The 22,451-nt window shown below is 47.7% G+C and overlaps 1 protein-coding gene across 1 annotated transcript in view; it reads left to right on the forward strand.

Moving 5' to 3' along the window:
• Positions 1-22,451, forward strand: part of LOC147668662 (transmembrane protein 131-like) — a gene marked incomplete at its 3' end in the record, with an annotated part of 812,034 nt that overhangs the window by 497,628 nt on the left and 291,955 nt on the right. Inside the window, exon 11 of the mRNA XM_086948537.1 lies at positions 14,562-14,623. Coding sequence (XP_086804663.1) covers positions 14,562-14,623 — 62 coding nt within the window. The remainder of the gene's footprint in view (positions 1-14,561; positions 14,624-22,451) is intronic.

A 22,451-nucleotide genomic window follows, 5' to 3' on the forward strand; every position in this document is an offset into this window, starting at 1 on the left:
TCTGTCGAGTAGCCTTACAAGTGTAAGCCAGTGTGTAAGAAAAAATACATTTTGAGAAATGCCCAAATGCTGAAATGGGTACCCACAAATTCAGAGATGTGCAAAAAACGACTGCTCCTAAACTCCATATCTCGTCTATTTCAGAAATACATAGGTTTCCTGGATACCTATTTCTCGCTCTCCATATGAATTACTGTATGCCCGGTACACAATGAAAAACCATTGTAAGGTGCAGCTCAGTTGTTGGCTCTGGGTTCCTTGGATGCTTAGAAAAGCTACATACTCTATATATCCCCACAACCAGGAAGGTCTAGTGAACGTATAGGTTGTATTGCTTTTGTAAATCGCCCATCATGACAAGAAGTTACAAATGAAAACGTCACAAATGGCAGTTGTTTCCTACATATTTTCAATATTTTTTATTTCAATAGCTTATTTATTTGGGAATACCTTTAGGGATCTACAGAAATGACCCCTTGTTGAATCCAGAATCTTATCTAGTTTTCAGACATTTATAGCTTTCCAGTAACACCAAGTAGGTTGAAAGCACAAAAATTAGGAAAAATAGACTACCTCTCTGAAAAATGCTAATACTATGCATAAAAAAATAGCGTTTGATTCAGCTCTGTATGTTCCTGAAAGCTGGGAAGATGGTGACTTAAGCACAACAAACCTCATGTTTCCATTGTAAGGGAAAAAAAAGTGACGCTTTTTTGCAAAGCTCTTTTATCCTATTTTCCCCCAAAAAGCCAAAATATAGCTTTATTTTGACTATTTTCTCAGTCCGCTCCAGGGGAGTCCACAAGACCTAGGTTACTTTAGAATCACTGGAATGTTGTAAAAAAGGATGCAAATTTGGCATGGATACCTTATGTGGAAAGAAAGTTAAGGAGGCTTAACTACCCCAATAGCAAAATAAAAGGGCTGCTCATTCTTGGGGGTAAAGGTCTAGCAGCAAAAGGGTTACAACATTTCATGCTGTTTATTTTCATTATGATGCTGAGCAAATTCACCATGTATGTCAGGATGTCACACCAACTGTGTGTAACATACAGCTTCTAAAGGTTCTGACACCTGCTGAGTTTTATCCTACATTAAAGGGTACTTGAAATATAAAGCCATGTGCCCTCAAATGCATACACACCAATACAACAGTGGTTGAGCCATATCACTGGCCTTTTAGCATCAAATTACACTTACTAGTAACTGTGAATTGGCCAAGTCTATTACCTTGCATGTTTTAGTTCGCATCCTGCCATCACCTTCATATGCCAAGTTCATTCAAGACATGTTGGCTAAAATGCTGCTGTCATTTTCATGCTTCCTACTTTAGGATACTGTAACATCTTCACATTAGTCCAGAGGAAGGGAAACTGAATATAAAAGTAAGTAGACATTGTTTACCTTAGTGACATCTGTATACCTTCGGTATACCTAGTCCTTATTTATTTTCCTCATGATGACCCACTTGTCAACCCTGATTTGTTTAGTAATGGTGTGAATGAGGAGAGGGTGGCTTTGGTCTCGAAGCTCAAAGGCATAAAAGGGCGTGGTGCTTGGTCACTGGTGTGGGAGTACTCCCAGGACTTCAAAATCATGCATTTTTGTGATTATTAGCGATGTGATCTGGTGTACAGAGCAAGACAAAATTGCACCAAACTGTCTGTTGGAAGAGAGCTTAATTGCTAGGAGCAAACATGTCATTTGATGAGTAGAGTAACTTGTACTTTTTTCCACATCCCAGATTTGTTTGCTTCCTATCTCTTTCAGTGTCCAATGCATTCCTATCAGTTGCACATTTATATTTGAGATAAAGTACCTCCTGCCCTACATTATAAGGATATTGTAAGTCATTGAGAAGTTCCATGACCATTTTGAGGAATGAGGTCGAAGGAGAGTTCCTTTTTAAAGTAATGGAACTCTGAGGTGACTTGCAATATCCTTATGAACCTTAATGCATTTTCACACGATCATGCATTAAGGTTAATGCATGATGCATGGTTAATGCATGATCCACGACTTAAATCCTTGGTGCATAGCACTTCATATGAAAGAGAGAACATGCTTACAGGCATGAAAAATACAAATAGTATCTCTTGTGCACATTAAACACATTAAAAAAAGCTGCTAAGTATTTGTTGCAAAAAGATAGTTTATTTGCTGCATTTTTTTCACTTCAGTTTATCAGCCAGGGTGCGTTACCAACCAAACAGTGAGTGGTGTGAGTTATTCAGGGTGATTAGGGGCCCGAGGGATGCATATTAGCACCTATGCTTTTTATCTTCTATATGAATGATCTTAACCCCCTCCCCATTTGGCCCTAAGCAAGTGCCAGCTTCACTTTATGCTGACGATGCCATGTTACTAGCTCAGACACCTAAAGCAGTTACTCTAGTTTTCACCACATTTATGTCCGATTTTGAGAGGGACATAAACCATAGCAAGTCTCATAATATGGCTTGTGATGTTAAGAAATTTAATCCGAGACCCATTATTTGTAAAGGTACTGCTTTGTCCTTGGTGAAAAGTTCCTTTTATGGAGGTCTAATTCGATTAGTCTAGAACTTGGAACAACAATGTTACTGCTAGACGCTTTAAAATATGTACAGTCGGTCGGTCCCCTTTTCATTACAATTCCGTTGGTACAGGGGAAATCAATAGCATCTAGAGACTTCTAGCCGCAGATTCCTTACCGTAGCATTTCCCCTAGGTGTCAGACTGGATCCAGAAGATTTTTTGAAAGCAGTACCCCTGGGTGCTGGTAGGTGGTGGTGATCGGCTCTGCGTCAGTTGCCAGTGTCGTCCACGTCGGAAGTTAAGTTGCGGTACCTATAAAGGTGCCACCCAGGTGCGCTGATGTCAGTTCTTTTCTTTCCGTGCCAGCCTGGAGAAGAGCTCCCCCTCTGTCACTTTTTGACAGGCCTTTTGTCGACTTTATTTTAGCATTGGGCACTGTCTGCGACTGACCCGTACCACATTTGCCTTAGGTGTTTGAAGCAGGCCACAACACCAGGACGTGCTCCCATTGCTGAGCCATGGCTTTGAAAGCTTTGAGGGAGTGGTTCCTGAAGCTGCTAGCGTCCCACCTTGCGACTCCGCTGCGGTCGAGATCCTGTTTGATAAAAAGGTCCTGGGATAGCTTATGGAGCCCAAGGTTCTCTTTGTCCTGCTCAGTCATCAGTGAATTCAGGTAGGAGAAATAAGAAGAGTAGGAAGTTGCAGCGTTCTTTGACTTCCCCTCATCCGTGAGCTGAAGAGAGGCAAAAACCCAGTTGTTCTTGCCCTTGTTCTCCCGTACCTGCACCTGCGCTTACTCTGCGCCTTCCCATATATCCGAAGGCTGGAGTGACCCCAGCCCAGCTGAAAATGATCTATGAACCCGTGTGCCTCATTATTGGGCTGTCTGACCCGGACAATGCGCCTTCAGGGTCGGAATTAGCCCCCCATGTTCTGCGCTGGCAGTTCCGTTGGGGCACCACGGATTCATTCCCGAATTTTGACCTATGCCGATTTAGCCATCTCGTCCGTCCCCACCACCGATCCTGACACCGATGCTCGCTTGGCCCCCCGGCGGAGCCGTCCCCATCCCCATCGTCATCCATGAGTTCGCACACAAAGCTCGAAGGGCTTCTCCCGTCGCCGACTTAGACCGGAGCCTTGCGTCCCAGATCGGAGCCTGAGCCTGATTTTCACTGACTAGACCTCGGAGAAGACTGGGAGATGTTGCTGGATCCTTTAGCATGCCAACTCTATGATGAACAGAAGATGGACTGGTGTGACGACCTGGGTGAGGCCAGCAGCCTGGATTGTTCTCCAGATGCTGGTCTGTTTCCTCCCCCTACTGTGGTTATAGAGGAGGTAGCATCATACGCAGTGGTGGTTCGTAGAGCAGCACAGGGTCTTGATCTTCAGTTGCTCACAGTGGCAGTCAAGTCTAATCTCTTGATGAAGGTGCTGCAACTAGGAGTCTACACATCAGAACCCTTACTCCCGTTCAGTGATGCCCTCACTGCCGTCCTTTTGGGTACCTGGTTCAAACCCAACACAGGGGCTCTAATGAATAGGGCAATTGCCCACTGCAATCACTCCACACTCGGGGACCCTATCTTACTCAGCCAACACCCTACCCCTGAGAGCTTGGTGGTCCAAGCCTGCACCTCCCAAGGCGCTTTCTCTACCGCTCCCCCGGATAGGGAATCCAAGAGGCTGGACTCATTTAGGAAGAAGTTTTCTTCTGCCAGCCTGGCATTGCAGTCCGTGAACACCGCATGCCTTTTGAGCGGTTATTCCTACACTGAATTGCAAATTCTGCCATAGGTCCCAGAGGAGGCCCAGGCTGTGCTCTCCCAAGCTGTTACAGATGGGAGAGATGTGACCTAGTTCACAATTCGTTGCATACTCAACATGACCGACTTGGCAGCTTGGTTTCAACAGCAGTGGCCCTTAGACCTGGTAACAACGACTGCTTCTTGGGGGATGTCCAGGCTTCCCTCATGCACATGCCCTTCTATGGCACCCGGCTCTCCGGAGACCAGGCTGATTTGGCGTCAAGTGCTTTAAAGATTCTCATGCTATGGACATATCCTTAGTCCCCTCTGAAGCCCTATGTCCACCCCAATCTTCCTTGCTCTCCTTTTGTGGCTACAGAAGAGGTTTCCAGCTGTGCCACCTCCAGCCCAGCCACTGCGTCATGCAGGCTCCCCAGCTTCTGTGTGGCCAAGGCATCAGTACCCACAGACTTCATGGGTCAGGTAGCTAGCGGTCTCGTCACTCCTCCACCACCCCCCCCCCCCCCTCCCCCCAACCCTGCAACAGCCTCCACAGCCTCTTAGTTTGCCCCTTTACCATCATGGGCTCCCAGTTGTCTGCAGGATTTGCTATCACCTGCCCCACTGGCAATCCATAACATCAGATTGTCTGAAGGCACTACTTCCTCCCCTTCGACACTAACCCTCTCTCCATGCCACCATCCCACGATCAGCTGACGGAGGATCATGAGGAGGTCACTGCTATCTTGGCCAAGGGAGCCAGAGAGATGATTCCAGTGCCAGAAGTAAGCTGTCTTCGTTATTCCTGCTACTTTATTGTTCCCAAAAAGGACGAAGGCCTTTGTTCTATCCTCAATCTCCACTCTCAATCTCTTCCTCCAAACGGAGAAATCCAAAATGCTCATATTAGCTCAGGTCTTGTCTGACCTGCTCAGGTCTTGTCTGCCATGGACCCAGGAAACTGGATGTTAGCATTGGACATGCTGTATGCCCATTTGTATGGCACCGTCCTGCCTGCTTACTGGTGTTATCTGCGGTTTACGGTACAGCACAACCACTTTCAGTTCATCATGCTTCCTTTTGGCCTTACCAGCACCCCCTCAGGTGTTCACCAAGGTGATGGCGTTGAATTCAGCTGCTCTTTAGAGGTCAGTGGTGCCAGCCTTCCCCTACCTCGACAACTGGCTCCTGAAGGCGGTATTGCCCCAGGCTGCTGTCTCTCACCTCCATACTACGACAAACCTTGTGCACTTGCTGGAGTTCACCATCAATGTGTAAGTCACACCTGATTACCTCTCAGATGCTCCATTTTATTGGAGCTGTTCTGGACACAGTGCAATTTTGGGCTTATCCTCCTGAGCGGCAAGCCCATGATATTCAGGCTATGATACCGATATTTCAGCCTCTAGCCCTGTTTTCAGTGAGACCAACTCTGAGGCTGCTTGGCCTCATGGTCTCCTGCATCCTGCTGTTGACACATGTCAGATGGCATATGTGGGCTCTGCAGTGGGACCCAAAGTTCCAGTGGGCGCAGCATCAGGGCAATCACTCCAACCTGGTCCAAATCTCAGAGGGAACTGCAAATGATCTGCAGTAGTGGCTAACAAACTGAGATTGGGTCAGAGGCAGACCCCTCTCCCTTCCTCAGCCAGATCTCACAGTAGTGACAGATGCGTCAGTCCTGTAATGGGGTGGCTTCTGGGAGAGGTGGAGATCAGGGGACACTGGTGGAATTCGGACTCAACATCAACATGCTGGAGCTCCGGGTGATTCGACTGGCATTGCCTTTCTACCCTCCATCAGCGTAAGGCTGGTTCATATGTTCACGGACAACACCACTTCCATGTAGTATTGCAACAAACTAGGATGGATGCGGTGGTGGACCCTTTGTCAAGAGGCACTCCTCCGTCTCTAGACATGGCTGGAACTCCAGGGCAGACCAACTCAGCCGAAGATGCCTAGCGGATCACAAATGACGTTTTTATCTGGAGGTGGTGCAAGGTCTGTTTCATCAGTGGGGAGAGAGCCTTGGTTATATCTGTTCGCCTCCACCGAGAACATGCAATGTCAGCAGTTTTGCAAGCTGGAGTTTCCAAGGCGGAACTCACTCGAAGGTGCTTTTCCTCTTGAGTGGAGCTCAGCCCTCCTGTACTCCTTTCTGCTAATACCAATCCTTCCCAGAGTTCTCAAGAAGATCAAAAGCGACCAAGCACAAGTCATCCTTGTGGCTCCAAACTGGGCATGGAGAGTCTGGTATCCTGAGCTTCTGAGCATGGCCAACGATCCTCCAGCTGCCCCTTTGGGAAGATCTTCTGTTTGCAAAAGCAGGGGAGTGTTCTCCAACCAAACCTGTCTATTCTCCACCTTCTTGTGTGGAAATTGGGTGACCACAGTTTTCAACCTTTCTCCCGAAGTCTGTAATGTTGCATTGGCAGCCAGGCGTCCCTCTACCAAGACTGTCTACACCTGCTGTTGGAAGAAATTTGTGGCATGGTGTATACAAAAATCTGTTGATTCCCCCTTTTGCCTCTCTTTTTAAGATTCTGCTTTTCATTCTTTCTCTTACCCCAGCAGGGTTCAGATCTAGGCACTCTTAAGGGCTATCTTCCATATCTGCCTTCATCCAGTTGCCTTATCAACCTTCTTTGTTCAAGTCCCCTATTGTAACCTTCTTTGTTCTAGTCCCCTATTGTTCCTTAAGGGTCTTACTCATCTCTTCCCTCCTTCACCATTCATTATGCCTCAGTGGGGCCTTAATTTGGTTTAGACTTTTTTGATGTGAGCTCCTTTTGAGCCTCTACACAACTGTCCCCTCAGGCTTCTCTCCTTGAAGACAGCCTTTCTTGTGGTGATTTCATCTGCGTGCAGAGCGAGTGAGCTGCAGGCTTTATCATCTAAGCCACCCTACCTATCAGTCTATCCTGACAAAGTGGTGCTTCGTACTCGGGCCTTTTTTCTGCCAAAAATAGTCACTCCTTTTCATGTAGGCTAGTCCTTCACTTTTTGCCTACTTTTTTTTTTTGCTCCTCCACGTCCTTCTAAGGAAGAGGAATGACTCCACTGTCTGGACCCAAAAAGAGTGTTGTCGTTCTGCTTTATCTGCATTAGAGTTCTCAGTTGATGACCAACTTATCATGGGGTTTGTTGCTGCAAAGAAAAGTCGGGAAGTGCGAAGCGGACCATATCCGGAAGGGTCATGCTCTGCTTCAAAATCTGCTACGCTCTATCCAAGAAGTAACCTCCTGAATGCTTGCGAGCTCATTCCACTGGAGGTAAAGCTGCGACCACAGCGTTAGGACACGGAGTTCCAGTCCTGGACATCTGCCAGGTAGCAATGTGGGTGTCTCTGCTCACGTTTAACAAACACTACTTCCTGGACAGCAAGGTCCTCTGGGATGGGATTTTTGCCCGTTCGGTCCTGTAGGACTTACTCGCCTGAAATTGGTTAGCAGACCCTCCTACAGGGATTGTATTGCTTGGCTATCTCTTCTAAAGTAAGTAATCTGCAGCTAGAAGTCTCTATCAGACGAACAAGTTATTTACCTTTGGTAATGCCTTATCTGGTAGAGTCTATATCTAGCCACAGATTACTTACCAACTCACACATCCTCCCCACTCTGCGAACTGATTTCTAGAGACGGGGAGGACTCCTTTCTGTGCCCTAGTTTTGACACACCAGTGGACAGTGTTCTTCATGACTCCGCGCTTCTGGCTTGGAAAGTTGTGAAAAGAAACTGACTTCCGTGCACCTGGGCGGTGCCTATATAGGTACTGCGACATCACAACAGTGCGCTCCTGTGGCTATTTATGGTGCTGGTGTGTGGGGATTATCCAAGGCAGGCAGCCTGCCTTTAGACAAAAGTAAAATTGATTCTGCCGCAGGCTATTATCTCAACCACCATGCTGATCGTACTTTGTGTGCCATGAGGATCTTGGTAAGAAATATGCACCCTGAGACTCTGGTTCTTAATTTGGAACAATACCAAGGTGACCTTAAATCAACATACAGTTTTGGACTGCCAGGACCTGGGCAAGGGAAGGCGTATTCAATTTACCTATGTAAATCTCGTTTTTCACATTGGACAGGCCTGCTGTAGTTAACAACCCTCAACGTATTACCAAATCTAACATGCCTGGAGTGAAACTAGCTTTTTACAATGAAAGTATTGAATCATATTTGTTGTCCACATCCAATCATTGGGAATGTGAGTTATTATTGAAACTCATACTTGATTATTATAGCAGATATACCAGGCTGTTTCTTTAACCAGTGCTAAAAATGTATAATTTTAGACAATTTAGGCCTGCTTTATCCTTTTTTACAGACTTTGTGCGACCCTCATATTTGCATAGCTGTTGGCTCTTATTTTTAGGTCTTGGCTCTAGACTGCATGCATGCACAGTCTCGAATCGAGACCTGGCTTACCACTGTTGTGTGCTTCAACCCGCCCACAGCCTTCCCATTGGCTAGCATCATTGTCACTCTGTTTGGCTTCCTCCCCATTTGTTAAGGCATGCATAAATCATATAGTTTTAGGAAGTTTAGCCATTCCCGAGCGATCGGCCTCACTTCTTTTAGCGATACACAGTCATTTTTGTATTGTTTCTGCCCTACTTTTTTGGGGGGAGAGCGTTTACAAAGTGTGTGGGGTGTTTTTAGTTTACCTCAAAGGTTTTTTTTTTCTGCTGTCCAGTAAGTCGTGTTTACTTCTAATTGCTCGGGCTTCGGGTAGACGGGGCTGGCTGTAGTGTTATTAATAAGGGCCAAGCCCAGAGCAGGGCTTTACAGTAGACTTCACTGCCCCACTAATATCTGAGCGTCTCTAGAGTGTTTCTTGTCCTGCCTCTCCTGCCAGACAAAAAAGCGCTGCGACATAGCCAGCACTGACTGCATCTTAACGCTTTTTCCACGATTTATCGCCATGCTGAACAGCAGCCCTGCTGCTATACAACATGACTAAAAGACATTGACAACGCCAAGAGCTCTCGCAGTGCCGAGACCATTTGCTTTGCCAGTGCTTGTTAAAATGTGCTATTTGTAACAGAATAAGTATGCTATCTTAACATACTATATAATTTTAACAACGATCTTGTTTGATTTTTATAATTGTTAGTGTACATTGTGCTTCTGTACTTTTGTGATTAACTCTTTTACTCTAATAAAGTGTATTTGATAAGACAGGTTAATATGTCAGATTGTTTTAAAAATGCGCAGAATATCAGAATGTGCAGAAAAATGCAGAATAATTTAAACTTTTTTGAATTCCCCAAGGAGTGTAAAAAATAAACATGCTGCCATAAAGATCTCCTTTCACCTAGAAAAACAGAGCAGAAGTAAAAAAGCCATGTTTTCAAGTTTCCTTCATTCGGAAATAATTGAATTTGAGTGATTGCCTATTACATAAAATATCAGTTTTAGCAACATGCATGATATCTGCTTCTTTCTGTTGCCCTAGTGCTATAATCACATTTGTAGAATAGTGCTTTTGTGCAGGTTACATGGATGTCAGATGATTTGAGCTTTCTGTATGGTTTTGCTTTTGGATTGTCTCTTTTAGTCCTTCTTTTCTTTAATGTGCAGCAACCTTCTTGCTCCTTCCACCATGTTGTAGGTCACCCTTCTCATCTCACAGGCCAAATTATGTTTATCTTCCCTAACCACATATTTTTGTACTAATTCATACAGCATGTTCTCCCATGGTGATGTTCTGCATGTCATCTATTATTACAAAACAAGACCCCTGAATAGTGTATATTTTCTTTTGACTGAAACATTTCATAGATCCCTAGCTTGCCTTGTCTGTTTTATCCAAAATCCACTCCACTATTGGGCTCTGATGTGAAGGCTAAGAATGTATACTTCATTTTTGCAGTCAGTTCAGTTCAAATAACTTTATTCGATTCAATTGAATCATAAAAGTTAACAAACATTAAGTAATAGAATAAAAAACGCATAAGAAAATTTTGTGAAAAGGGAAAAGAACCTCCTACCATTCTGCAACACATTTATACAAAATATTAAAAACATCTAAAATCTCTAACAACAAATTCATTTTAGGATTCATTTAATAGCGTTTCCAAATTAAAAAAAGCAATTCTGAAGCTAAGCACTGCACTGCAAATAACAGCAGTAGATAGTGACTGCAAATAATTAAAACCCTCCTGGTAAGAGCAGGGATAATTTTCCTTTAAAACGGGCTTGATAAAACGTAAACAACATAAAGTGCATTTTACTCTGATGGGCTAAATTATTGCAGGGACAGGGATTTAGGCTCTGTGTGAGAAGTTGGCCTGATATATAGTGCTCACTATTCTAGTGATCACTTTGTATCATACCAAACGACCCTTATTGATGATTGGTTGTAAGTCAACCTTATAGACCAGCTATCCTAGTAGCATGGACAAGAGCAGTCTTTAGGCTAAACTCTAGAGGGTGTGTTAAGCCAGCTGTTATACCATCATATATACCCCTTGAACACCAAGTGAAAGGACACCACACAAGTTGTTATGACAATAAAAGGATATTTATTTATAACGAGTCTACCCTGAACTCTTTATGAGTCAGGGAGCTAAGCACACAACAAAACTCTTACGAAAATACTTTAAGTTGCACAATTTACACAAATGCCCGAGGGGCACGAAAAACCATATACTAAAAAAGTGGAATGCGAAATACTAGCAGGTAAGTAACAAGATCCAGAGGCTTCAGGATCGTTAGGACTACACTACTGAACCTTCAGGTTAGGAGCAGGAGGCCTAGGGAGATCGGGTGCAGAGTGTGCACTCACGCGGGATGCGGGACAAAGTCTATGGATGCTAGATTTCGTAAAGTTACAGTTATCGGACGAATCCGACTAGATAGGCTGAAAACGAAAAAGGATCTGGACACTTAGATAGTGAACCTACGTTGGAGCACCGAAATGCTCAGGTTACCTAGACCAGGGACTGCGGCTGCATAGGGTTCAAAAGACGTCGGGAATCCTCGTTACAGTCTATGGAGCCTGAAAGAAGAAGTTGCTGGCAGGCGACCAGTGATGAAGTTCGGTGTGATCCAAGCCTGGATCGGTGATGGAGACGACGTGAAAGCAGAGGGGACTCGGTTCTTAATCACTAGCCTGTGATTAGGTGGGCACCAGGATGGCACCGGATGAAGTCACCTCGACCAGGTGAGTGGGCGACGCTGGGCTCTGCAGTCTCTCGGACCAGGAGGCGTTGTCGGCGACCAGGATGGAGGTGCGAGCTGTCCCACGAAGGTATCTGCTGTCGGCGATGCTGGACCCAGGATGGCAACAAACCTTGGCAAAGGCAAGCCCACGCGGTGGACTCAAGATGGCGTCTGGAGTGGACCAGGAGGGTCCGGGGTGCTCCTCTCTTGGAAGGGAGCAAGGGCCAGTCTGGAGCAACCAGACCAGTGATGCAATCGTCGTGGTTCGTCGTCAGGAGGGCCACTAGCCAGCAGGCAAGTGACTGGACAACGCGGTGAGCAGCAAAGAGCAGAAGGGCCCCAAGCAGATCTTGTGGATGCTGGGAGGCTGGACTTCGGTGCTGGAGCTGCTCAGGGTTAGGGCTTCTCAAACCCCAAAGCACTCACTCGAGGATCCCTCGGAGGTCGTGCTGGATAAGCGTCGTGCAGTTTTGAAGATGGCCGGTCCCTTCAGGTCTCGTCACACCCACGAATCTCAGCTGGGCTGATGATGTAGGTAGAGGTCAGAGATGCCAGGGAATCCGGGTCTCGTCGAGCTGGGCAGTCATGATCCGGAGGATGGACTTGCAGCAAACCGCATGCGTTTAGATGGTGCCCGCTGGTGCAGGGTGGCTACTCCTTAGCCACAAGGGAGAGTCTTCAGAAATGTTCTAGAGTTCTTTCGTGGAAAGTAGTCAAGATTCAGAACTATCTAATTTGGGAAGGGGGCCTGCTCCTACCTTTATCCTAAGAAAAGGGGCTGGCACGCGACTAGGCCCATGGGTGGGACCAGGAGGGGGGTGGTTACACCCCTCTCCTTCGTCCAGTCTCTCCCCAGCTCAGGGGCTGGTGTGCCCCTGGAACTGGTTTTAGCCGGCATATGCACAGTGAGCACCGGGGTGCCACTTGCAGTCACCTTCCTCTCAGCCCTGCCTACCTGGGATACACAAAACCCTGTCTGGGATGGTGCTAGCACCGCCCCTGACAGGAAACCCTTTGTCCAAGCTCTCCTCGCTGGAAGGACTCCCAGCAGCAGCAGGTCAGACTTGTGTCTGTGGTGGCAGCATCCATTTTGTGGTGCTGAGGCTGTGTTAAGCTGTAACCGGGGTTCACAGTTACATACATGTCGTGTCCCTCTAGAAGGGTGGACTGCTAACCCCGTCGCCAGAATTGGAGAGGGGTTAGTATTCCAATTCGTATGACACCTTACTCGACATGTTTTGATAAAGCAATACCAAAGTTGGCAAATAACCGCGAGGATTATTATGCACTTAAGAGTATATGGTACGCGTTATCATGGAACAGCTATTAGGACTTGGTTCCGCAGGCTGCAAACAGGCTCAGCTCATGCCAGAGCACCATCTCACATAATTCCAAGCACTCTGCCTTCAGGATTGATAAGCCTGCCATAGGAGTGACTGATAGGAGTATATGTGTCCATTTTAGGGTTAGATATAGGAATACTATATCTAAAGCAAAGGGTGATTACACCACCTTGCCCCAGCTGTCGTGCAGCCAATTGTGTCAGATTTGGATGGCCAGCCAGGGGTGGCATAATACATGCTGCAGCCCCTGGTAGGCCCTGGGTACCCCTATGCCCTGGGTACCTAAGGTACACTGTACAGGGACTGATAAGGTGACTCAGTATCCAATTAGATATGTACCTAAGGTACATGGAATCCATTTTACAGAGAGAGCAGTATGCCTGGGGCCCTGAATAGCAGGGTCCCAGGTCAACTAAGTCGGAAAACCAGCAAAACACCAGGCAAAAAGTTGGGGGCAACCATAGTCAGATATCCACCTTCCTACACTCACACCAACCCACCTGTTTAGAAAAAGCCACAAGAAAGTGCAATGTGCAAAGACAAAGACTAGTCATAAGGAAACGTGAGTGAACATGCATGGTAAAAGACAAGTAAAATTGCTGTTGTCTCTGAGACTCACAATCTGGTGTCCCATTATCCTGATTAGACGTACATAGTTCAGTTCGGAATGCTCTTTTTTTCATAACCTGTTTCATGGTTTGATTGGATACCATCGGGAATATCATAATTTTCCAAGGCTATTTTGTAAAACGTATCCTTAACATAACGAAGCCAGGAGACTGACATTGCGTTATCAAGATTCATACAGTCTCTAAGGATACGCCTTGAAAATAATAGGTCCTCCGAAGTACAGATTTTACCCTATAAAATCAATGGGGCAATATTTATATTATCTTTCACAAAATCCAAACCTACTTCAGAGTGGCAAAAACGTGTTGGAGAACTGCAGGGAATCATCAGTAGTCTTTTAAAAAATAGTCTCTAAAATCGGAATCTGGGTACTTTTGTGGTAACCCCATACTCCTGCACCATCCGTTAGTGGTGCTCGTTCAATCTTTCAGATAGTTTCTTTTTTACTTGTGCATATACATTTGATGACGCTTTGTTACATACGACTTCCTGGGCAGCCTGTAATATTGATAAAATTGACCTTGCTGTTGAAACTGATTTTGCAGTAGTTAATACATTTTACTCACAAGAGGTTGTTTCATGGTACTTTAATGATTATGTGCTACAAGTTTCCCCTGATCTGAAAAGACATTTTGACTATGAGTACAACATAATTTTCCTAAATTTTAAGTTTGTGAAATCAAGTAAAGCAAGCAAACTCTTAATTACTAACACTATTTTGAGGGCAGTAAAGAGAATACTTTGCCAACTGTTCGGTATTTTGAAACTTTTAACTTGCATTTCTAGTTAAATATCATATAGGGCTTGAAGTTGAAAGCCATTTTAAGATTGCAATCCCTGTGAGTTCCAAAATCAGAGGGTTTGTGACAGAAAATTGTATTTGTTTCTATTTATTGGCGCCATAATGTGATCCATTCTGAATTGCAGCCTGGAGGGGTGTGAAATGGATGTCTCATCCTTATTACAAACCTTATTGAGATATGTATCAATAGTTTGCAACTGTGGAGGCAAACAGTTGATCAATTATGATCAATTATCTACACTTCTGAGGTGGTGATATATTGGGCTCCTATTGACATGAATTGCTTAAACGTATTTGGCAAATTGAAATATTTGCGTGCTTTCTGTGAACATACTATTTTTTTTAATTTGTAGATGTGCCAAAAGTTTTAAATCTTCATTTGCTCAATTCAGGAACAAAGGATGTCCCCATAACAGTAAGTTGTGAATATGTTTAAAATGTACCTTAAAGTAAAATTATGGTTTTGTTTATGAAAGCTATTTCATAAGAATTTTAGTCCTGTTTCTGGTTTTTTATGGGTCATGACTGGAGAATAGGAAACAGACTTCAAACCTTTGTCTGGTTGCAATTATTTTCCTAACTATCCGTATATTTCCCCATCTCCTTTGGCCTGGTACTTACCTCATTAGGATTCTATACACAACTGAAGGTGGATTACCCATACTAGAGAGTGAACAGCATCACTTCAGTGTTTGTATAGTGCAGCATTTACCAGTATACTGGTCTTTGCAACTTCCAATTGACCCATGTGAGTGTCTGTAACTTGTGTATTTTCTCTGTCATGTTCATTGGAGAAATGGTGGTGGAGCAGATGTGAAAGGCCTATGGTTTTCCTCCTAACCTAAGCATATGTGAACATTGCAGTACTTTCCTCTTTCCAGTTCAACCTGACCCTATGTCCATGTCTCCCCATATTTCCCTACCAACCTCTCTGTGTTTTTGTCTTACATATCCATTACCTTCTTTTGTATGTACCAAAGTAACTTCAGGTCTGCCTCTTTATGCCCTAATTCCTTCTTTCATGTTTGAAAATGACACATGCATGAGAACTCCCAGTGCCTTATTTAGTAGGAGAGAGAGAGAAGTAAGTAGGTTAAAACATTGCTAGTATTTTAAGGGAAGGAGGTATATGTTGATTCAGGAGTAGAGGTGTAGCCCCTGTAGTACAAAAACCGTTGTACATAGTGCGATAGGTTGTTTCCTCTTAGGATGATTCCGCAAGAGAGAAATTACAGTCTTGGATGAGGAGTAGGTGTCAATGTTACCACTTTTGGTAACAGATATGTTCTGAAGGAGCTGCTGAAGTCTGTAAATGCAGCTAGGATTGTGAAATCAGTGATACATTCTGCTATGCCCAGTGTCGGATGTTAAAATATCTTTGGCAACGATGGTGGTTGGACTAGGCAGAGATATTGAGGTGGAAGAATAGGTGAAGCACTGTATGACAGAGTAGCACAATAGTGAAGAATGTCTAAATTGCAGTGTTTATTTTGAAGAGTAGCATTTTAGTTACCAAAGCTAGCACACTAACATTGTGTGGTGGTTAAACAATGATTGAATAAGACCGAAAACTGTATATGTTGTAAAAATGGTAGTCCTTGTGTGAATTTCTGACTATTGAATGAAATGGCATATATTGTGACACACGTTAGTGATGGATTCCTTACCTTAGAATATCCCCAGGCGTCAGACTGCATCCGGAAATTTTTGCGTAGCAGTACCCTTGCGCGTCGGTAGGCATCGTCTGCCGCTCCGCGTCAGTCGTCAGCGTCTTGGGTGCCGTGATGATGTCGCGGAGTACTTAGACGCCGCCTCCGCGTGCTGACGTCAGTTCTTCTTTTTTCCGCTCCAGCAAGTGCAGATCTGGAAAAAGCAGTACTTCTAGTCACTTTTTGACTAACTTTTTGGATCATTTTGATCATCTTTTCGAAGTCGAATGACTCTGATCGGTGCTATAGGGATGCCTGGATTCAAGCACTGTGAGGATTGTGAACGCACGATATCGGTCACGGATCCTCACCGCCGGTGTCTACTCTGTCTAGGCGTCGACCACGACGACCAGGCCTGCCCCAACTGCAGGGCCCTGTCTTCGAAAGCCTGGCGGGAGCAGTCCCGCAGGCGACTCGAACTCCGGCAGTCGGCCCCCGCCGCGAGAGGTCCCGGTCCCACGGGAGGTCGAGGGACACGTCGAGGGGTCAGAGCCACCACAGCTCCGAGAGTCGGCACCACTCCTCCGGGTCAAAGTCGTCGTCAGGTAAGAAACACAAGAAGTCGAAGAGGCGTCATCGCTCTTTTGACTCCCCCCGATGCTCGCGCGACGCGGCCAAGGGTTCGGGTGACACTGCCCATGCGGCTCCATCGGAGTCGCGGGCGCCGCGTCCAGCTCCACACCATCCGATCCCTGGGCGAGATGTGACGCCGGTAGAGATAGAGCTTCCTCATGGCCATTAGGTCCCGCTCTCCTCCGACGGGCTCCGCGGCACCTTCGGGCCCAGCGGACCCGTCTGGGGCCCCTAGCGGGTCAGGGGCTTCGGCCCGACGCAGTCAGGGGCTTCGGCCCCGACGCCGCCGGCACCTTCGGGCCCGGCGCCGCAGAACCCCACTGGATCCGCTTCGGGATCTGGGTCGTTGCCGGTGGACCTTACGACCCCCCTGGCGTCGGTCCGTCAGGTGTCCCCTCCGGCGCCGTCCTCGGGCGGCGCCGTCCCCGATGCCTTCCTTGACCCGTTTCCGGCGTGGGAGCGGCGCCACTGGGTGCCGCTCTCGACGGCGCTTGGGGAGTTTTACTTCAGTGAACCGGCCCCATCAATTGACAACCCTGATTATCAGGAGATGGGTGATGAGGAGTATTGGGAGGGGTCTGAGGACCCTCTGACCAGAGTGCCAGTCTCAAAAGGACTGGACAGGTGGACTTGGGGATGCCAGTGGTCTGGACACCTCACCAGACACTGGTTTTGTCTCACCTCCTACTGTGGCTTTGGAGGAGGGCGCAACCTACAGTGTGGTGTTGATGAGGGCAGCCAAGGCCTTGGGCCTTGAGCTCCCCGTCACGGCCGTGAGGGCTAACCTCCTCACTGAGGTCCTTAAACCGCAGTCCAGCTCGGCCGAGCCTCTGCTGCCCTTTAATGAGGCCTTGACCGACGTTCTTTTGGGCACTTGGTCCAGGCCCGCTACAGGTTCGCTCGTAGATAGGAACGTGGCCAGAGGCCACCTCCCGACCCCGGGCAACCTATGTTTCCTGTCCACCCACCCCACCCCGAGAGCCTGGTTATCCAGGCAACCAATTCCCAGAGCACATTCCCGTCGGCTCTGCCGGACAGGGAATCCAAGAGGTACGAGCAGTACGGTAAAAAGATCTTCTCCTCCCTTAGTCTGGGACTGCGGTCTTCCAACACCGCATGCCTCTTGGGCCGCTACACCCACTCTCTGTGGGATACGGTTGTGCATGTGCTGCCAGAGTGTCCGCTGGAGGTACGGGCCAAACTCGGCCAAGCCCTTGTGGAGGGTGGGGATGCAGCCAAATATTCTATCCGGTGGGGGCTGAATACCACCGACCCACTAGGTAGAGCGATGGCAACGACGGTGGCGGTTAGACGCCACGCCTGGTTGAGGTCCGCCAACTTTTAGGCCGATGTCCAAAACACACTGATGGACATGCCGTTTGATGGCTGTCGCCTTTTTGGCGACAAGTCAGACCATGCGCTTGAGCGCTTTAAGGACTCCAGGGGTACGGCCAAGTGCTTGGGCCTCTCGGCCCGCGCCAGCAAACGGGTGCCTTTCGCACCTTTCCTGGCTAAGGAAGGGGCGCCCCCACACGTGCTGCCAGCCACACGCCGCAGACTAACATCCAGCGCGTTGGGGGCCGTGGAAATCGCCGTGGAGGCGGTCATGGACAACGGCGAGGCCAGTCCACACCCTCCCCCGCAGCATCCGCCTCAAAACCCTCCTAGTCCGTGCTTTTCGGCCCATGTGACGATAGTGGGGGGGCATGGTTTGCCATCACCACTCTTACTGGCGCACTGCCACTTTGGACAGGTGGGTGCTGCAGATCGTCCGAAGGGGCTACTCCATCCCCTTCGAGACGACCCCTCAAGCCATGCCACCGCAACACCACTGCGTATCGGGGGATCATTTGCGGTTTCGGCCCTCTTGGCCAAGGGGGCCATCGACCACGTTCCTGGGCCAGAAGTAGGACGTGGTTGCTACTCCCACTACTTTCTGGTACCCAAGAAGGGCAAAGGGGGCATACGCCCTATCTTGGACCTACGGAACGTCAACGGCTTCCTCCGGAAGGAGAAGTTCAAAATGCTGACTCTGGCTCAGGTCTTAGCTGCCCTAGACCCTGGAGACTGGATGGTATTTCCACATCCCCGTCCTGCCGGCCCACCGGCGCTACCTGCGGTTCACGGTAGGCCACGAGCACTTTCAGTTTACCGTGCTCCCATTCGGCCTTACCAGCGCCCCACGGGTGTTCACGAAAGTGATGGCAGTGGTCGCAGCTCATCTGCGCAGGTTAGGGGTTTCAGTCTTCCCCTAACTCGACGACTGGTTGTTGAAGGCAGGCTCGCCCCAGACAGTCGTCAGCCACCTCCAGACGACGGCAGACCTCTTGCACCAGCTGGGGTTCTCCATCAATGTGCCGAAGTCGCACCCGTGTCCCTCTCAGAAGCTCCTTTTCATCGGAGCAGTACTCGACTCGGCGCAGTTTCGGGTTTACCCACCCGAACCGCGGGTTCGGGATATACAGGCTCTGATTCTAATCTTTCAGCCTTTATCCCGAGTTTCGGTCGGGTTGACGCTGCGGCTTCTGGGGCTGATGGCTTCCTGCATCCTTCTGGTGCATCACGCCCATTGGCGGATGCGGGCTCTGCAGTGGGACCTGAAGTTTCAGTGGGCCCAGCATCAGGGCAACCTGTCCGACCATGTCCTGATCTCGGAGGGCACTGCAAGACAGCTGCAGTGGTGGCTCACGGACCGCGATTGGGTCAGCGGCAGATCCCTCTCCCTTCCCCAACCGGAGCACGTAGTTGTGACGGACGCTTCCCTCCAGGGCTGGGAAGGCCACATGGGAGAGGCGGAGATCAGAGGCCTCTGTTCTCCGGCGGAGTCCCGGCTCCACATCAACCTTTTGGAGCTGCGGGCGATTCGTCTAGCACTGAAGGCATTCCTCCCCTCTGTCCGAGGCAGTGTAGTGCAGGTGTTCACGGACAACACCACCGCCATGTGGTACTGCAACAAACAGGGTGGGGTGGGGTCGTGGACCCTCTGCCAGAAGGCTCTGCACCTCTGGCAATGGCTGGAACATCAGGGCGTGACCCTGGTGGTTCAACACCTGGCAGGTTCTCTGAACGCCAGGGCGGACGAACTCAGCCGCCGGCGCATGATGGATCACGAATGGCGTCTGAACTCGGTCATTTCGCAAGGTATCTTTCTGCAGTGGGGAGACCCTTGGTTAGATCTATTCGCCACCGAAGAGAACGCGCAATGTCATCAGTTCTGCGTGTTGGAATTTCCAAGGCGGCACTCGCTCGGAGACGCTTTTCATCGCGAGTGGAGTTGCGGTCTGTTGTACGCCTTTCCGCCTATACCACTTCTGCCCAGAGTGCTGAAGAAGATCAGGCATGACCGGGCACAAGTCATCCTTGTGGCTCCGGACTAGGCACGAAGGTACTGGTATCCCGAGCTATTCAGTTTCAGTCGATCCCCCGGTTCGTCTGCCTCTTCAGGAGGACCTTCTGTCGCAGCAGCAGGGGACGGTCCTCCACCCGAACCTGTCCAGTCTCCACCTCCATTCTTGAAGATTGAGCGGCGACAGTTGAGGCCATTTGACTTGCCTCCTGAAGTCTGTAACATCATTCTGGCAGCCAGGCGTCCCTCCACGAAATCGGTATACGCCTGCAGGTGGAACAGATTTGTGGCATGGTGCACAGCAAAGGCTGTGGATTTTCTCTGCCCCTCTTTCTGAGGTTCTTCTCTTTCTTCTTTCTCTTGCCCAGCAGGGCTCTGCTCTGGGCACTAGCAAGGGCTACCTTTCTGCTCTTTCAGCCTTTTTGAGGCTGCCTGATCAACCTTCTTTGTTCAAGTCCCTGATTGTTAATCGATTCTTGAAAGGCATCACGCATACGTTCCCTCCTGTACCCTTTGTGATGCCTCAGTGGGACTTGACCTTGGTTCTTACTTTTCTGATGTATGCTCGCTTCGAGCCACTTCACAACTGTCCTCTCCGCCTTCTTACTTTGAAGACTACCTTTCTGGTAGCCATCACCTCTGCCAAGAGAGTGAGTGAGCTCCAGGCTCTATCCTGTAAACCTCCTTTCCTTTCGGTCCATCCGGACAAGGTTGTGTTGAGGACAAGGCCCTCTTTCCTGCCCAAGGTAGTCACAGCCTTCCACATCGGGGAATCCATCACCTTGCCCACCTTCTTTCCGCCTCCGCATCCCTCAAGAGAGGAAGAGAGGCTCCACCATCTGGACCCAAAATGTGCGCTCTCGTTCTATCTGGATCGCACACGCCAGTTCCGGGTGGATGACCAACTCTTTGTTGGTTACATGGGCGCTAAGAAGGGAAAAGCGGTGCACAAGCGGACCATCTCGCGGTGGATCATCTTGTGTATCCAGGCGCGTTACTCCTTGGTTAAGAAGGAACCCCCTGTTGGGCTGAGGGCTCATTCCATTCGAACCACAGCAACTACAACTGCCTTGGGCCGAGGAGTGCCCTTGCAGGACGTTTGCAAGACACTATTGCCTGGACAGCCAAGTTCGGAGGGATGGCTTCTTTTGCCGTTCCGTCCTCCAGGACTTTCTGGTGTGATTATTGGTTCGCAGACCAACCACCGGGGTTGGTATTGCTGGGGTATCTATTCTAAGGTAAGGAATCTATCACTAACGTGTCTCTTTGTGATGCACAAGTTACTACTTGTGTAACGATATATCTGTAAGAGACATTAGTTAGTGATAGATTGCTTACCGACTCACCCATCCTCCCCGTTTTGCGAACCGATATCTAGGGTTAAGGTCATCCCCTTTCAGGGCCCTAGTTTCAAGGCACCAGTGTTGGTTTTTAGCATAGCTGTGCATTTCTGGCGCGGAAAAGCTGTGTCTAAGAACTGACATCAGCACGCGGAGGCAGCGTCTAAGTACTCCGACGACGTCATCACGGCACCCACGACACCGACGACGGACGCGGAGCCGCAGACGACGCCTACTGACGCGCAAGGGTACTGCTACGCATTTCCGGATCCAGTCTGACGCCTGGGGATATTCTAAGGTAAGGAATCTATCACTAACTAATGTCTCTTAAAGATAAATCGTTACACAAGTAGTAACTTGTGCGTTGCGCAATTTCACAACAGTAAATAAATGTTTCCTCTTTTTACAACCTGTAGCTAGTATATGAAGCACAGTAAATATTTTTTACAGTTGTGCTTCTTAACGTACAACCAATTGGTGAATTGAGAAGTGTTTTGGGGAATTTACACAAAGCTTACATTTCTCAATATGACCATTTGAAACATATTTGAATTCAATTGTATTATCTTCTGCAAAATTAATCATGCAGATGTTTACATACAGTTTAAAAAAAATTCACTGAATGGGGCAGCAATGTTTTAATTGTAGAAGACTTTAAATGTATTTGGTTATCTAGACGTGGGAAGACACCAAGTGTAATATGAAAATTACTTTTTAGTTCTGAAGTAGATGAGTATATAAGATAATTGGATACTTAGCAGTGAATATAGCAATAACTATTTAAAGCTAGAAAAATGTCAGTGGGCTATTTCAAGAACTTAACCAGGGAAAGGCAGTCCGAAGTTGCAGAAACATAACTATTCTAGTGTTCTCTACATTGTTCTTCGTTTATGAGTGTCATTTAGCTTACATTTTATTTGAGAAGAGGCCCATGAATGTTTTTTTTTTTTTAAAACTTTATCAACTTGACTTGCAGGATACAATTACAGAGTTCCAGAAATGGAACCACACTATCCTACAATGTCTATACAATATGCAAGCAGTTTTCAAGATAAAAGAATCACCCTCCCGCAAACCCCCTCCCCCACAACTCCAGTCCACCACAATTGATGTTCCTTATACATGTTTACAGTTTTTCACATTACAAGTATGGCAAAAATCCTGAATAGCAACCAGAGCGTTCAGCCTTTTTGACGTTTACAGTTGTTCATTATGCTTGATAGAAGTCCGGTGCCTCAGTCAGGTACAGGGGCTCCCAGAAATCTTTAGGCCGCG

This window comes from Lissotriton vulgaris, unplaced genomic scaffold, assembly GCF_964263255.1.
Source record: "Lissotriton vulgaris unplaced genomic scaffold, aLisVul1.2 SCAFFOLD_700, whole genome shotgun sequence".
NCBI classification, from domain to species: Eukaryota; Metazoa; Chordata; class Amphibia; order Caudata; family Salamandridae; genus Lissotriton; species Lissotriton vulgaris.